The sequence below is a fragment of the Equus asinus genome, chromosome 8 (assembly GCF_041296235.1).
Source record: "Equus asinus isolate D_3611 breed Donkey chromosome 8, EquAss-T2T_v2, whole genome shotgun sequence".
Classification (NCBI taxonomy): domain Eukaryota; kingdom Metazoa; phylum Chordata; class Mammalia; order Perissodactyla; family Equidae; genus Equus; species Equus asinus.
In genome coordinates, this window is record NC_091797.1 from 70,648 (window position 1) to 87,198 (window position 16,551).

At 42.6% G+C, this 16,551-nt stretch overlaps 1 protein-coding gene across 12 annotated transcripts in view; it reads right to left on the reverse strand.

Annotated features, from left to right (window-relative positions):
* KCNQ5 (potassium voltage-gated channel subfamily Q member 5) overlaps nt 1-16,551 on the reverse strand; it is a 481,904-nt gene that overhangs the window by 51,767 nt on the left and 413,586 nt on the right. For 6 of the 12 annotated variants that reach the window (XM_044776989.2, XM_044776987.2, XM_070514555.1 and 3 more), the window contains 4 exons: nt 13,567-13,661; nt 9,671-9,697; nt 5,010-5,066; nt 1,271-1,491 (listed from right to left, as the gene is read on the reverse strand). In XM_044776989.2, coding sequence (XP_044632924.2) covers nt 1,271-1,491; nt 5,010-5,066; nt 9,671-9,697; nt 13,567-13,661 — 400 coding nt within the window. The remainder of the gene's footprint in view (nt 1-1,270; nt 1,492-5,009; nt 5,067-9,670; nt 9,698-13,566; nt 13,662-16,551) is intronic. The other 6 variants (XM_044776991.2, XM_070514557.1, XM_070514554.1 and 3 more) reach the window with 2 other exon arrangements.

Sequence of the window (16,551 nt, forward strand, 5' to 3'; positions counted from 1 at the left end):
TTCACAGGCTTTCAGCCAAATTCCTCAGAAGGAGAGTGTGGAAAACAGAGGACGCTGAAAATCTGTGATGCCAGTGGCTCAGGACATCAGGACACCGGACAGGGAGTGTCCAGTGCTGGTGGAGGGGCTCTTCCTACCTGAGCTCCGCGGCAGGTGGGGGAAGCCTGCAGCCAGTGAGAGGGGAACTGCGGCTCCACCAGGAGGGGCCACATCAGGTCAGCCGTGGGCGTCTACTCGGAAAGCACGGTGTCCGTGGGATTGTGGAGAATGAAGAATTGTGAAGAGGGGACTTAACACGGGAGAGATACCCAAGGATCTCTGAATGGGTGGGAGGATTTTCACCTCAGGGAGCCTGGGGTTACTAGATTGTGACCCCTGGGCGTTAATTTGTCCCTCAGGCTTTCAGAGCCTGGGAAAACACAGGTTATGCTGGGGAATGAGGACAGAAGGGCTGACAGCCTTTGCAGTTTTTGTGCATTAATGGAAGATGCTATTTGATTTTGGTTCTGTGCCCAGTATGAGAGATCCCAGGGGACATACTTAAAAGGAAAGCCAAGTTAATCTTAAATGGAAAACAAAATGTTTTGTTTTATAAACATGAAAATTATGTGGCACTCAATAAAATGTGTTGGCAAGTAAACTTCTGCCACATGATATGATAAATAAAAGATTAAATCTTCTTGGGAGAAGAATGTGAATTCCACCTATCAATAGATACGAACTTTCAAGAGGACTCTTTCCCTGGAAGACAAGCAGTGGTCTCTGATTTAGTGGCGACGGCCCAGTGGGAAGAGAACCACACTGTCCCTCCATCTGGACTGTCATTCGGGAGGTGGTGGTGCCCTCTGCTGTTTCCAGACGTCCACAGAGCACCTGGCTGCCTCGGGCCCTGATGTTAATATGGACCTCATATGAGAAACGATAACGTACTGTGGGTACCAGTGAAGAATTAGCAACCTTGTGTTTTACTCTGAAATGCAGGTTTAGCTGCCAGAGCTGCTTCCAGAAGTAAACTCATGTTCTGTGCATTTGCCCAAATCAATGAGTAAATTTCCAATAAAACAAACTCACACCCTTTCCCTGGCGGCTTCCTTCTATCTGCGGGGGCACCCGGAGAACCGACTGCTCACACCTCGCTCGCCACGCCCACCAGGGTGAAGGGTAACGGACTACAGGCTTACTGCCTATCTGCCGGGCCACCTGGAGAACCGACTGCTCACACCTTGCTCGCACGCCCACCAGGGTGAAAGGTAACAGACTATAGGCTTACCGTCTATCACTGGTTTGGGCTGCGAACTCTTGAGGCGCAGCGAGGGCCGGAAGCGGGTGCGGTCGTTGAAGCTCCAGCTCTTCTGCACTTTGGTGGGGCTGCCCTCGGCCGTGACGTCCGTGCTCGGGGACCTCCTGTCGCCTACTGAGGCCTGTCTGCTCTTAATGCTCTGGCCCCTCGGGCTGGCCATGCGCACTCGCTCCTTAAAACTGAGCTTCTGACTGTGAACAACAGAAGCACGATTATTCCATTTCAAGCAATTTCTTCTGCTCCACTTGGGTATATACTTTGATGAAACTGTTTATGGTCACATATTTCAGTAGACAGAATATTTTCAGAAAGTAGGAGCATAGCAATATATTTTCCCTTATTGAAAATTTGAGCTGTGCTTAATCTCTCTGCTTGCATTCCTTGGAAGTTGCTCTCCTTCTACAGGTATGCACACCCTTTCAAATTCATCATAGAAGGGACTGAGCTCGAGTACAGTACTTTGTGCACAGTTACACCAGAAATAACCAAGAACTAGTTTGCTTTAGAAACGGATTTTAGCTTTAACCTCAACTTTTGAGACTTTAAAAAAAGTTATTTTTTGTTTGAGAGCATATCTCTTTATAATTTCCAAACATTCCTACAGGAAAACAGGGAGGACAGTTCCACATCCATACAGATAGACATTCTGCATGCATTTTCTATTCCGAGCAAGATTATCATATCCATGAATTCATGCAATCTCATAGCAGTTGGAAGCACTGCACACATAATTTTAAAGATACAACACTTAACACCACATTTCTTTTAGGCTTCCATTCATTCTTGTGAGACCAAAACCATACAAGTTAGACAGCCTCGACACGTAATGAATGAGATGACTGATTAATGCAATGAGATGCTGTGTTGACTATCACAATCTCCTACTATTAAACAGGTTATTGATTTGCTGTGGCAGCTACTGGTAAACTGTATCTGTTCAGACACTGAGCTCTCAGATGCCAACTGGGACTGAACCGTTGTGGGTTGATAAAGGAAGCATTAACAACAACAAAATCCCAAGTGCATCCTCCATGCTTCCCTAACCGAGAGACACGGGGTGATGTGGTGGGAAGGGCAGGTTGGAATCAGACACTTGGGTTTTCGAGTCCTCATCTCTAACATGGAGATAAAAATAGCAATATAGCTACGAGATTTTTGTGGGAATCAAATGAACTGTAAGAAGCTTTCTGAGCCCATTTTGTTTGTGTTCTTGTTTCATTTATAAACTACTGTGTTACTCATTAGAAATGACACCGCTGTCCAGTGAGAGGCCCAGGACTCCTCAGGGCCTGAAGAAGTGAAGGGCGGTGGGCCTGAGGGAGCCACTGGGAGCAGCTACTCTGAGAGGCTGAGACCTGCGGTCACCCTGCCTCGCAGGGCATGAGGGCAGTGTTCTCATGGACTTGGATTGTCTGAGACCAAGGGGAGGCCTGGTCTTTTCCACTTATCGCAACGTCCACTGTCCCCAACTGCAGCATGCCAACAGCAAATATGTTTAGTGGATGTGTGTTTTGTAGCTAACAAGAAACAGTAACATTTATTTTTCCATGCCCAATTGCTTAACAAATGATATTGTAAGAAGACACCACATTTTATGTGTGTTTACGTGAAAACAAATCAGATGAACTATGGTGATCAGGAAGTCCTGGTAACAATAGACAAGCTGACCATGCATCTGACACACCCTCTGAAATGCAGACACAGCCGCATCCAGCGCCATCAGCTGAAGGCACATGCAAGGAACAGGCTGGGCGGTTTTGCGATGGAGTCAGGTGGGCTCAAGAGTCTTTAAAACAACCCCATCAGCTGAAGGCTTTCTCTGAACTTGACAGACTGTGGTTACATTCAACAGCAGCAACAGTAACATCAGAAAACTGCGTCTTTTTGTCCTTGGGCTAGGTTCTCCATGTCATCCCAAAGCCTTCAAATTATTTAAGCAAATCCTCAAAGGGACAGTGCCCAAAGTGTCTACTCTTCTCTAGCTTTTCTTTTTAAGTGTAAAAATTTCAGCTCTCTTTTCAGTTTCAGTAAGTCTGTTCCACCACTGAGATGCGTGACGGTCTGGCTCAGGACCATGTGCTCCCTCTGCACCTTCTTTTAGACTAACGGCCGGCTTAAGTCGTCATCACTGTAAGTACAGTGTTCTCACTATGCTTCATCTTCTGGAACTAACAGATGCTAATTACTATAGAAGGCTGAGTTTAGTCAATATCAAATTATCTTCTCAAACTTTTAAGATGTATCTTTTTCTTAGGCCAACTAAACAAATAGGAAACTGATAAATGCATCATAAAACCATTTAATATGAAATTCAATTTTTCCTTTTTAAAAATTTCGATTATTAAAAAAGTAAAAACATCTAAAGTAAGTATCAGCATCAAATCCACCATGGCTTATTTACAATAACAAAATATTTGGAAACAATTGCTCCTATAAATATTTCTAAAAATTGCCCCTATGGAACATTTTGATATTATCTCTAAGAATTAATGGAAAGTGGAAATAATATTATTCTCTGAATCTTAGTACCATTTAAAGTGCTTAAAATTGATAGTAATGAATCCTAGGTATAATTTCCCCTTTTGTCCTTGTAAACTACAGGAATATTTGCCAATGTCTAATAAATTAAAAAAATTATCAAGAACAATTTTAAAGTCAACTCAACATATTACACACTAAATTAGAAAAAAAATGTAATGTTTTCACTCTCTCTTTTGACAAAATTGTGTGAAAGTTAAGAATAAGATCCTAATCTAGAACTTTTAACCAGGCAAAGTTTTCTTTTCCAAGGCAAAGATATGTTCTTGTGTCCTTTTACAAAAATCGCACTTTTATTGGTTTTTCTACTTCATTTTCCATTTGGAAATCAACAGAGCATCTTGATTAGATGACTATTTAACTGATTAGGTGGCTGTTATTGAAAACACATTGATTAAAAATATGGACACTTCACTGGCCTATTGAAGCTTTAATTACTTTCCTGCCTTTTTTGTGACTTCTATAAACATGATTTTTGAGGAAGATTTGTGTAACAGTGTTTATAGGAAGAATGCCAAGGATTATGCCCAGAAGACCAACAAGGAGAAAGTAACCAAAGGTTGCTGTGGTTACAGATTGCAGAGTCTTTCGTCAGCTGCAGTCCCACACCCCCAGCTGAGGACTGTCCTCAGGGAGCTGACAACCACTCTGCGAGGGAACTCTTCCCTATCCAGGGGCTGGAGGTACAAGTTACTCCAAGGGCCAGAGTGCAGTCGCTCCTGGATGGTCCCTGCCTCCCTGCCAGGGAACTGTGCGGCATTATTATAACTCCACAGCAATCCTCCTGGACTTGGAGTGCTGTAGTCGTTGTTATACTTAATTAGGGTTTTAGCCCTTCTTAGGATGAGCGTTCTACAAATTCTCGCCTCAGGCATAATATAGCAACTGATCCACAATCTAGTTCGTGCAGCAGCTCAGCAGTCGTCCCACCACGAGGAGGCGCCAAGGGGCTGGCTGCCAGCGCTGTGGGAGCCTGCCTGTCTGTCCCCAGGAGAGTGTCAAAGCAGGCACAGGCAACACAGAGAATCCGAGCGGGTTGGAACCTCATTCAAGAAGTCCTCAGAAGAGGGAGGCTCTGAGCAAGGCTCAGGAGGCTGGTGTGTAACCTGCTCATGCACCTGAGGTTAGTTGGCATTCTCACAGCTCACGTCAACAGCCGGATGCTGGGTACCTCTGCTTCCACGAGGTGCACACTCGGAGGAGCTTCTGTCTACTACTACAGCACTCACTAGGAGTGAGGGAGACAGACGGCACATTACTACGCGTTGCACCTCCAGGAAAGTGCTCAGGGATTTATTTATTTTTTAGAAAAACAAAGCCATTTGTCTTCACTGTTTTTCAGATATAAGTATACAGACTATTTAAGCAGGAAGGACTAACTATGTAGATTAATTGTGCTCCTGAAATATATCCAGTGCTCATAATGGTTAGGTTGAAATAATTATATTTGAAATAGGCATTAAAAATGATGGTAGTCCACGTGTTAGAATCTGATTCATATGAAATAAGAATGTAAATACTTTAGAAGATAGGAACCCTTGTAATAAATAGCAACGCAACATAGTATAAATAATTGAGGAACAAAATATTTCATAACTTTGAAAAATAAATACTTACAGGTATCAATGAAGTTGATAAAATTAATTACTTTGAAATAAAAAAATAAATTCTTGATTTGTATGAAACACCTGCAGTTATAGTTAATATACATAACCAATTGTCAGATAGAACACATGTTCAAAAAGACAAGAAAAGAGTCTAGGTTGCTAGTTTGTTAAAAAAGTTTCTTATTTTAAGTCTTATGATGTGTTTTTAAAAGACTAAATACTTCCTCTCTATCCATAAATATGAGCAGAAGAAAAGACAATTTTGAAAAGATTGTTTTGAAACAATCTAACATTTTGCCAATAAGGACACAAGTTGACTATGCTGAAAAAAAACTCTAGGCTTACCGAGTTTAGTTTAACAACACATGCAGATCATTCAATGCACACAGAAGAGAGAAAATATAAGTAACGGAAAATAAATGCAGAAGAAACAGAAGCATCAGTGTTCTAGAGTTCTCTTCCAAAGCCACACGTCTCCTCAGAACCTAAGAAAGCCAAGCATGTGGGCACAGTCTGAACGACACCCTCAGTGGATCACAGCATAAGAGAGTAGCTCAATAAAAGAACACGATTTACGCTCTAAGTTTTAAGACATGCATCTTCACAACAGCCTCACGAGTGTTTGTTAGAGCAGCTTTGGATAGTCTACTGAGAAGTCCGACAGGACCTATTAATGCCTCATAAACTGCGATCGAGGCAGTTTAACTAGGAAGCAGGCAGGTAGCCAACAACTGTTGACTAAGGAGACAGGGTAAGCAGAGGCAGTGAGATTCACAGACAATCCCCAAACCTCAATGGAATGATCTATTCTTGTAGCAATAAAAATGGAACAGGCAGGAAGAAGCAGGAGCCTCTGGTACCAGTGTGATGACTGACTCACAAATCCTTGATGGGCAAGTGACCCCCTTGTCCAGGAGGAAGGGAGGAGGACACATGTCCTCCAGGCGAGAGTACTGGCCTCATCTGGCTGGACAGGTTTACAGCCAAATTCTGTTCTCTGAAAGTGACAATTTATGCCAAAACAGAGAAAAACTGTCCAGTTTACAAACTGAGTTGAAAAATTACTTAATAGGATGATTAATTGGAATAAAATCAATAAACGCATTCACCACCACATATAAGATTAGAACTGTTTCAGTGGTAAGACAGAGAAAAACAAATGAATAATTAAATGGTGGTACATAAGTTGTATTTAGGGTCTCAGTAGAGAAAGAACAGGGCAGGCCCACATGAGACTAGCAGTAATTTGTGCCTGACTCCATATCAAAGGAAGTTAGAGAACCCTTGTTTTCACTGTCATTCAAATGAGCTCCTCTTGAGACTGATAGTTTGTATTTTTAAACAAAATTTTGGATCTGTCACAAACAATGCAAAACCATCTCAGAACTGGATGTTTTCCTTTGTGGTCTAAGACATTGTAGACAAATTTTATTTAAATGTACCCTAACCTTAGTGTGGAAAGATGAACTCTTCTCTTTAACAAGCATAAACCAGCGGAGGGAACCTAGTTAACCAAGGGTGCATAGAATATGTGTGTGATGCCTCACTCCGCTCTGCAGAGAGGAAGCCTCTGTGCGTGGCCCCATCACAACTGTGGCCCTCTCACTCAGAGCAGCAAGTGCCAGGACCAGGAGAGGGGTGTTGGCTGCTGTGTCGAACTCATCTACACTTGGGTTACGCCCAGTGCTTAGCACACTAGAAACCGTGAGGAAGGACACAGGAGAGCCCAGGCTCTGAGGCATCTGGAAGATATCAGGGTTGGCTGAAGCATGTCTATTCTGCTTATCTAAATTACCGTCAATAACCCCGCAGCCCCAAACAGTCAAGGGCTCTGCACTTGAGCTGTATTAATCAGTCCATTTGAAATTGGATCAAGCATTAGTCAATGATATTCTGGACTCGGATCTGCTCTCTTCTAAGGAAGAATCCTCAATATAAAACGCATTTTCATTTGGGCATATTTTGCTTAACTAAGTGCGATTTTTTTATTTCCTAAGATGTTACATTGCTATTGTTATTACAGGGGTCTTTGTGCATTTATTATGCAGTATTACAACTTTCCTTGCCTATGAAACCCAACAAGGTGAAAGCTAGGGTAATATTAAAATGGGAGCTTCAGTTTATTTCCTTCAGATTATTGAAATGTTCTCAATTTTTCATTTTTCTCTTCTTACATTTTTCCTCTTTCCCATTTTTGTTGGTGTTTTCTCTCTCCTTACATAAACTCCTTGAGGTCAGGGACATTTTACTACACTAGCCTAGAAGTATCTACTGAGCACATTCTCTGTCATAGCTTCACGCAGGGCGATGTGACACAGAATTGGGGGACAGAAGACCTAAGTGCATGAAGTATGAAGCATTAAGTAGGGCATACATGCTAAGTAGTAATGCAGGACATGCTACAAGGTGGTTTTTGTCAAATGTCCAATGACCATAGAGAAGCAAGAAATCTCTGCGTGTGACTCTCTAAGTCAATAACTTAGCTCAGCCATTCTGTATATGTTCAAACCTACAGGTGAGTTATCTTTGACTCAGTCACAAGCATGCAGAATAAATCTTAATGTTTTAGGTATATGTGAGCATGAAGAATTTAAAAAACTTGGTTGGTAGTCTTCTTGCATGTTGACAGTTGACTAGTTCATTTTTGGACTGAGAGCAGAAGTTTGATAATTACACTTAAGTTCTGTCTTTGCTTTCTGCCTCGCTAACATAAGGAAAATTGCTGTGCAGTATCATGTCAGCCCAGGTGCCCCTCACTCAGGACTGCCATAGAGGTTACACTTAAGCAAGCACCCCACATGATCACACACTTTCCCTGTAGGTGTCAACAGCTCTGTTCTGGAGGGTGAAGCCAAGACAGGTGATCTTACTCTCAGGTGGCTGCGGAGTTCAGGCCAAAGACAATCTCTGCCCTTAGGATTTGGAGACAAATCCCTCTTTGAGATAATTTGTAAATGGATAGCTCCCAAGACAAGGAAAGCTTTCCAAATATCATCAAAGAGAAGAAAATATCTTGTAACGGCTGTGATTTATTCTGTGTAACCTTTGTTGAAAGAAGGTTGTCACAACAGCAGGATGGTGGGACCTGCTATGTCTCTGTGTCCACCAAACAAGAGAGGGCTCTTTAATGCCATCCGCAGTGGCTTACCTACCCCCGGGGGTGCTTGATGTGGAACATCCCACCACATGCACAACCCATCGTGAACACGTCTAGGTTTTGATTTGCGAATCCCTTTGTGTTAATTAATACAATACAGAAATGGATGCCCAGAGCCCCATCACCCGAAGTGAACTTCAGAGCTAGTGTTAGTGCCGTATAAATATATTATGAGAACACAAGTGAAAGGGACCATCCCCAGATCCACACTGGCCCCCACCCAGGGGCCACCTCTGGGCAGGAGGGTGCCTCTGCTTCCCCATCACTGAGACAGTGGCAACAGCAGGAGAAAGCCTGTGTCCCTCCCTCCCCTCAGGCATCTGGGAGCCTCCTGCTGCTTCTGTCTCTGCTCTTTCCCACACTCTTGGCTCTGTCCTCCAGGGCTTTGCTCCCAAACCCAGACCTTGAGAACTCACTAACACAGATTAAAATGTTCTTTCACTTCCTATTCCATCTAGATAGAACTCTCTGCTACTTAATCTGATCAAGCTTTCCCCTCTAAGGCATGAAACAACGACCATAAGTTATTTGGTGAGGTTTCTGAGAGAGTTATCTTCAGAAGATAGGATGGGGTGGAAGGATTCGCCTATTGAATCAGGTCACCTGTCTAAACCTCAGTGCTCGCTGAGCTGGAGATGTCACAGGAAGGTTGTTCTCACCTCCTCTACACAGCGTTCCTTTTACCTAAAAACAATTTCTCACTCTAAAATAAGGGTCCTACTGATGGGGAGTGTATCTTATACTGAGTCCTAGGATCTGAATACTTGGTAAGACTTCTGTCTGGGAAAATGGTAGCAAGGAATAACCAAGACCATGATTATTATTTTCCTCCCAGAATGTCCCATGCTCTGCAGACTGTAAAAAGCAGAGAGTGAGTTAGGGAAAGACACTAGTGCTCCCAAGGGGAGAAAAATCAATAAAACAGCAAGATTTGCAGGCAATCTTGTGAAAGGTCATTTTTAATCATCTTGTATTTGTCTATTGGTTTTATTCACATGAGACACATTTAAAACATCTGTTAGGCATCAGATTTATAAACAAACATATAGCAGAAGAGAAATCACAAACCTGCTTGATGTTTCCCCTTGTTCTTTCCTTCAGGTGCGTGCAGACAGAAGAAAAATGATGATAAACTGGTGAGTATATTTATTGCACTTCACAACAGCCAAGTTGGAGATTGGGGAACCAAGTATCTTAAGTAGTTCTTTTCAAGCAAGATCCAAGGAAGCAATATTCCTTATAATAAATGTACCTAACTTCTTAACATAAACTCTTTGTGGCATAGACCTGAGCCAGCACAACACTTACTGGACAAAACCAATCCTGCCCACATGTAACCAAAAGCCACATACTTCATGAGCCAAAGTTACAAATGGCTGAGACAGCGGGGCTCTGAGCTGACCAGCATCAGCAGACTCCGGCATGGTGCTGTCTTCCCGCTAGCTGCAGCCCCTGTGCCTAGGCAGACTTTTGGGCCCCCTTAATCTGACTTGTTGGTGTGTGACCGTGGCCTTGTACTTCTAGCACTTGCCCAGGCAGATTTCCTTTCATATCATATAAAGCATGAATTCTCTTGAAGTGAATCAGACACATAGAAAATTGATCAGAACTGTGCTAGCCTGGTGTTGGGCAGAGTTTTTAATAACCCATTTTAGCAAATTCAGGTCTATGTAACACGGTGAAGGGTCCCCACTCTTTGAAAATGGGCTTAGCGCCCCTTGGGCAGGCACCTCACCATCTTGTGCATCTTGGTTTTCTTATGAATAAATCAAAGGCATTGGATTAGGTAATCTCTAAATTCTGACTTCTGAAGGTACCACATGACATCCTTGGAGCTTGACAACTCCCCGTGGCTTCATAAATGTCTGACTCATTCTCTAAAATAGCATATTTACCTGTGTCTCAGCCTTTGCATAGCTTTCACTCCCTTTGAGAAGACAATCCAAAAAAATGTTCCTTTATAAATCCTCTGTTATTAAAACAAAATTTTGAAACAGCAGCTGTCAAGACCTCTAAAGTGTAGTAAGAGACAAACCGGAATGGGAAGGAGACAGTAAGAAACGTGGGCCCACCCCTGCAGGTTTGGGCAGCTGAGCCATGCCCCTCACCCTGCCCTCGCCCCACAGAGGTCGCATCCCCTCCACTGACTCCCTATGATGAGGTTGTCTCTAGAACTGTTGCAAACCATCACTGGTGTTTTGTGACACAACAATAACACTGATGATGGCGGTAGTGGCGGTGATAATGTGTGGATGGTGTAGTCTCTTGCTGGCCAGCTCCTCAGAGCTGCAGCCCCTAGAGCTCCCCAATTCCTCCCGTTTGTTCTCTCTTTAGCACTTATCATCACCTAATCTATTGTACGTTTTACTTATTTATCTTTATTGTCTCTTCTCAGCACTCCCTCAGGCCTGAGAGTCTAACCTGTGTATTTTTCTCTTCCACTACTGCCTTCCCTGTGTCTGGAACAGTGTCTTGCATATAGCTTGTGCTCAGCGAATACTTGTTGAAGGAATGTGTGAATGAACGAATGATCTTCCTCTCAAGACACTCTTAAACCCTAAACATTGTAAGGAAATACATTGTGTAAATAAAAAGAAGTTTTTGTCCATTTCTTACTATGTCACTCTGCACCCTGTAAGCCAGTGAGTTATAAATGTAAAATATCCCTCTAAGTCATTGTAAATTATTCTACTCACAAACCTACACACTTGGCTAAAGCAGAGGTTCTGAACTGACTTCAGGGAGTTTGTCAATACATTAAAATTGTATGCAAGTTTTGATATTTTATGCATTGAATATGATTTTTGAGGAAGAGTCAATTGCCATCATGTCCTCAATGGTTTAATGGAGAAAAATAATAACAACAATTACAGATTCAGAAGGAGTGCGATCTGAAACAGTGAAGTGCAACTGGATGGAGAGATATTAGGATGTTCGGGTTCCCATGAACTTTGCCAGGGACTGCTGTGTCATTCTGGACAAACACCTGTTATTCAGCAAATGGGGCTGAGACTCAGAGGTTAATGAGGGGTGGAAGGGGAGGAGAGTGAGGGGACGGTTGGCAGCCACAGTGAAACCCCATGAATGCAGGTGTTTGCATGACTTCTCCTCCACCACCACCCTCACTTAAAACAGGGAAAGTATTGGGGAAAAGAGAGAAATTATGTGAGTAAAATAATAGCTCATAATCTGGGAGAAGTGACTCATTTTTAAATTGTTTTTCCAAGCTTCAGAGCTACTTTTAATCCCAGAAGGGGCAAGTGGGAAGCCGAAGAATCACCTATGAGAACAGACCGCTACTGCTGTCATTGGGTTTTCCTACTGCCCTTCCTCTAGCACGTTTATCCAGCAACTTCAATGAAGACGAGAAACACAGTTCCTACATGATTCCCACTTTTGATTCATACCCCCAAGGAATAGGTGGCACCAGAGTTATATTCCTTTTTTGTTTTTTAATACTACAACTTGGAAGGATCTAATACTCAATAAATGGAATTTAACTAAATTTTAAGATCTAAGTGAAGAGAGGTTGCCATCACACCTTCCCTCAAAGGCATCCATGCTTCCATCCTTGCGCAGACTCCATCCCCTCTGAAATCCCGGGGCTCTGTGAATGTCTCTGTCACAGGTGCTGACAAAGTCTTGACCCCAACTTCTAGGAGACATGTCCCACTAGAGCTTAGAAGGCATCTTGCCTGCTCTTGTCCTTCACTTTGTGGCCAGGAAAACTGAGGCCCAGGGCAGGACAGGGAAGTGATGCCATAGATCCCGTCGGGTGAGGATGGATCTGCAGCTTACCAACAGTGTGCATTCTGCTGCATCACAAACCTTCTTTCAGACTGCGACTCCCGGGAACAAGCCATGCAGTTTGCCTGGATGGCTTCTCCTCCACATCAGCAAGAAAGAGCTTTCTCTGATGAGTCACAGCAGTTAAGTGCTTGAAGCCCCTGAAGCCACCAGGATTAAGGTTCTGCTGGGTTATGAAGGGAAACAGCAGGTACTCTGGAATCCTATGTCAGATAAGCCATTTGATAGCTTCTGAACAATCAGAGGAACTGAGCCTGTGGCCAAGCAGGGCGACTGGCAGAGGCCTTCCCTTGATTCCTTGCTTTAGTTGTTTCATTGAGGATTTCTTTAGTTGGATGGTGACTATAGTTTAATATGTGCTCTGATCGTTGAACTGGAATCCATGATTCCAGGACTAACAGTTTTGTTGGAAGTTAAAGTTCATTGTGGTCACGATCAGGACTGTTCCTAATTTTTCTGGTTCTCCTCTCCTTCCAGGAACACACAAGGATTGAACTTCCCCACCCTCTTGAGTCTAGGCATGGCCAGGTGATTGGCTTTGGCCAGTGAAACGTGAATGCGAGTAATATCACGTTTACATTTTGCATGATAACTGCACATTTAACCTGGTTGGCCCCAGGGCCTCACTGTAAGCTGTGGTCCTGCTAGGACTCTAGCTCTTCTCTTGCTGGGCTACTGGTGTTAGTTTGATCTGCAAGGGAAAGCTCAAGGCCCATCCTCTGAGGGGATCCAGATGAGAATGGACTTTAAGGGACTTCAAAATAGTTATTTAACAAAGATATATTGCTCTCAAAGCATGCCCCGCTTGGGGTCAAGGGATGTATGAGTTTAAATGATCATTGTTTTTCGGGAACCGTGGTGCTTACCTTCAGAATTCTGGTGCGCTTTATGAAATGAGATATTAGAAAACCAGCATGAAGTAGTAGAAATAGATCTCTATAAAAGTTTACACTCTCTTAATCTGTAAACCCAGGCTCTGGATGGTGAGGAATGATACTGAGTCCATGTGGTTTTGTGCCTGAGTTGCTACTGAGAAGGCTTGAATCTTTCAAAGAGCAACGGAGAATAAGACAAGCCAAACATCGACATTTTGTATGGTTTGTTTTACAAATTTGAAGAGACTCAGCTACAGCACCAACTGTCACACTGATACCTACTTGGTAGGGCTACAGGTGTGCAAGGCCTTCAAATGCGGCTTCCAGGTTGCAATGGAAACAGATTTCTCGTCAGCTGCGTAACTACGCCAAACACACTGCATGGGGCATACACGGCGACATAAAAAAGAAAAGCAAAGAGAGGGAGATAGAATGAAATGAAATGGCGATTATGAAGTCAATGCATGTTAAGAATCTCCGCTTGTCATACTGAGCCCTTATAAAGCCCCACAGGGTGAGGAAGACTACTAGACATTGTCCGCCGGCTATTAAACACAGCATCATGTCACATCAGTGGAACTGCTTTTCGTAACAACTCACATCAAAGAACAAAAGTACCAAAAAGTATAGCATAAAGTAATTTTTGAACTGGTTAGGGAGAGGTATGACATTACCCAAGGCCAACTATCTGAGCATGCACATGCATCCCGGCAGCCAACTGCACGTCTTTAATCACTATTGGAAAAGCGAGAAGCGAAGGACCCTGAACATCCACAATGCACCTAGAAAATTAGCCAGTAAACCAACTGGTAAACTAATGCCCACAGGGTATGTTAATGATTTACTGAAATTCCCTGAAGCTGAACTATGCAATCCTTCTAATGCTAGAAATGAAGATATTGATAACAAAAAGCAGGGCTAAAACAAGATTGGGGAGAATGCATTGTCTAGGAATATAATTGGAAAGCACGTAAGGATTCAATGCCATGGTCTACGAATATGTTTATAGTTCTTTGATATAAAATATAAGCTCTGTCTACTTCGTATAATTATACCTGACATATATAATACAAAGTATTTTCATATAATCCTCACAATCACAGTGAGGGTTAAGATCCCCCCTTTTACAGGAGAAAATAAAGGTTCAGATAAAGGAAGAGGTTTACAGAAGGCTGGTAAAGTCGAGACACTATCTCAGGTTGCCTGGTTCTAGGTCCTGGAATCCCCCCACTGTCCTTTGCTGACTGTTATTGGAAGAACTTCTGAACTGTCTACTTGAGAGACTGCCTGAACTTGCTTTCCATATGGATTTTAGTGAATTTCTTCCTTTGTAATATGTCTGCAAACATCTCTAATGACCAAGTGTTTATTCTAGTCTCCTGAGAGGAAAGACTTTTATTATAATTCGTAAATCAGAGCATTCTGGTCTATGTGGCAAGTTCATTGAAAGGGGTCATATCTCTAGTACATGACCATCCTTCATGATTTTGAACCTACATGAAGAAAACAGTGATCTAATAATACTCCCTTTCCTGAGAATATTATTGAAAAAAATGTGTGCTGAACAAAAAGAGTCAAAAATTGACATAACTACTTTGGAAAACTGTTTGCCAGTAGCTAATAAAGCTGAATATATACATAGCCCATGATAGAGCTTCACACTCCTACATATATACTCAACAGACTTGCTCACACATTCCTCACATGATATGTACTATAATGCTCCAAACAGCACTAATCTTAACAAACCAAAGCTGGAAATACTCAAGCACCCATCAACAGTAGAATAAATAGATAAGTTGTGGGTATGAACACGTAGACAGGTACACAGTAAAAGCACACTGTAGCTACACTCAACGGTACGGATGAATTTTACATGAATAAAGTTGAAGGAGAGAAACAAGACACACAAGAGCACACACTGTGTGATTCCATTTCCATAAAGTACAAAAAACAAGGAAAACTGATTTTTGGAAGGCAGCAGTGTGGTTCCCCTTGGGGATAGTGGTTGAGAATGTACATGGGAGGTACTGGCCATGCTCTTTCTCTATCTGGGTGCTGGCCACACGTGGTGCTCATTTCTCTCAGAATCCGCACTCTATTCTGTATGCACATTGTATTTCAATAAAACGTTCAAGAAATGATATAAAAAACTGGAAAAATATACAGTGAAACCTGAGGGTTTTTTATGTCATTAGGGAAGGTTTAAGAAATAGAAGCATAGCTCCTTGCCTGGAGACTTGCTCACACAGCTCATGTTGATTTATTCAACAAATTGGTGAAAACTTATACTAAGCATCTTGGCATCTTTTAGAGAATAAAGCAATTATCATTGTACCGTCTTCAAATGTTGGTTTTTGCAAATATTGTACAAACAATTTACAGAGTGATCTAGAGTAATCAATGACAGCGCACAGATTCATCAATGCAGCCCCTTCTCTAGGGAGGCCTGAGAACTTCCGACGCTGTGACGGCATAGGTGGCTACCTTGATTAAGCAGTTTTCATAGAAGGCATCATATACATGTGAACTCACATACCTTTGAAAGCAAGACTTATGTAGAACTAGAAGCATACAGCAGCTCTGTGCATTATTAGAAAATGAAATCAGTGAAAAAAAAAATCCCAAACAATAATACAACAAAAAATGGGACTAAGGCATTACCTGCCAAAGTTCTAAAGAATTGGGGGCAAAAAAGCCACTCCTAGAAAATTGAAGATTTTCTTAACTATTCTGGCTCTTTTTCTATTAAATTTATCTCAACGGCTAAGCTCCTCTTCCCTTCATTAGGCTTCTCCTGAAAATGTCTTGTAAACGGGAAGCAAAGAAGGAGCAGGTGGCATCTCTCTCAGGACTGACATCAGCTAACAGTCAGAATGGAAGTGGAAAGGATGCCTCTCTTGCTCTTCTAATAACTTTGTCCTGTCCTGAGCTCATTCTCGGCTAATTGCTTCTAGTGCTGCACCTCAAGGCCACAACCACACAGTCAAGTAGCTGATGTTCCTGTATTTAAAGCCAAAATCACATGGTAGTTGGCAGAGAAAAATACTGCCCTGAGGGACTGAAGTTACCCAGGGATAAGCCACAGGAAGGAAAAGAAAACCAAAGGCAGCACTTGTCAGGCACCCCAGTGCTCTAGGCCGCTGAGTAAGTCCAAGCTCCGCCTACAACTGTAAGCGCAATGACGGCACAATTAAGTTGGTGGGAGTATTTGGTTTGTATTGTCTGGGGTATGACAGCTATGACACATTTGACCCTTTCGGGAAA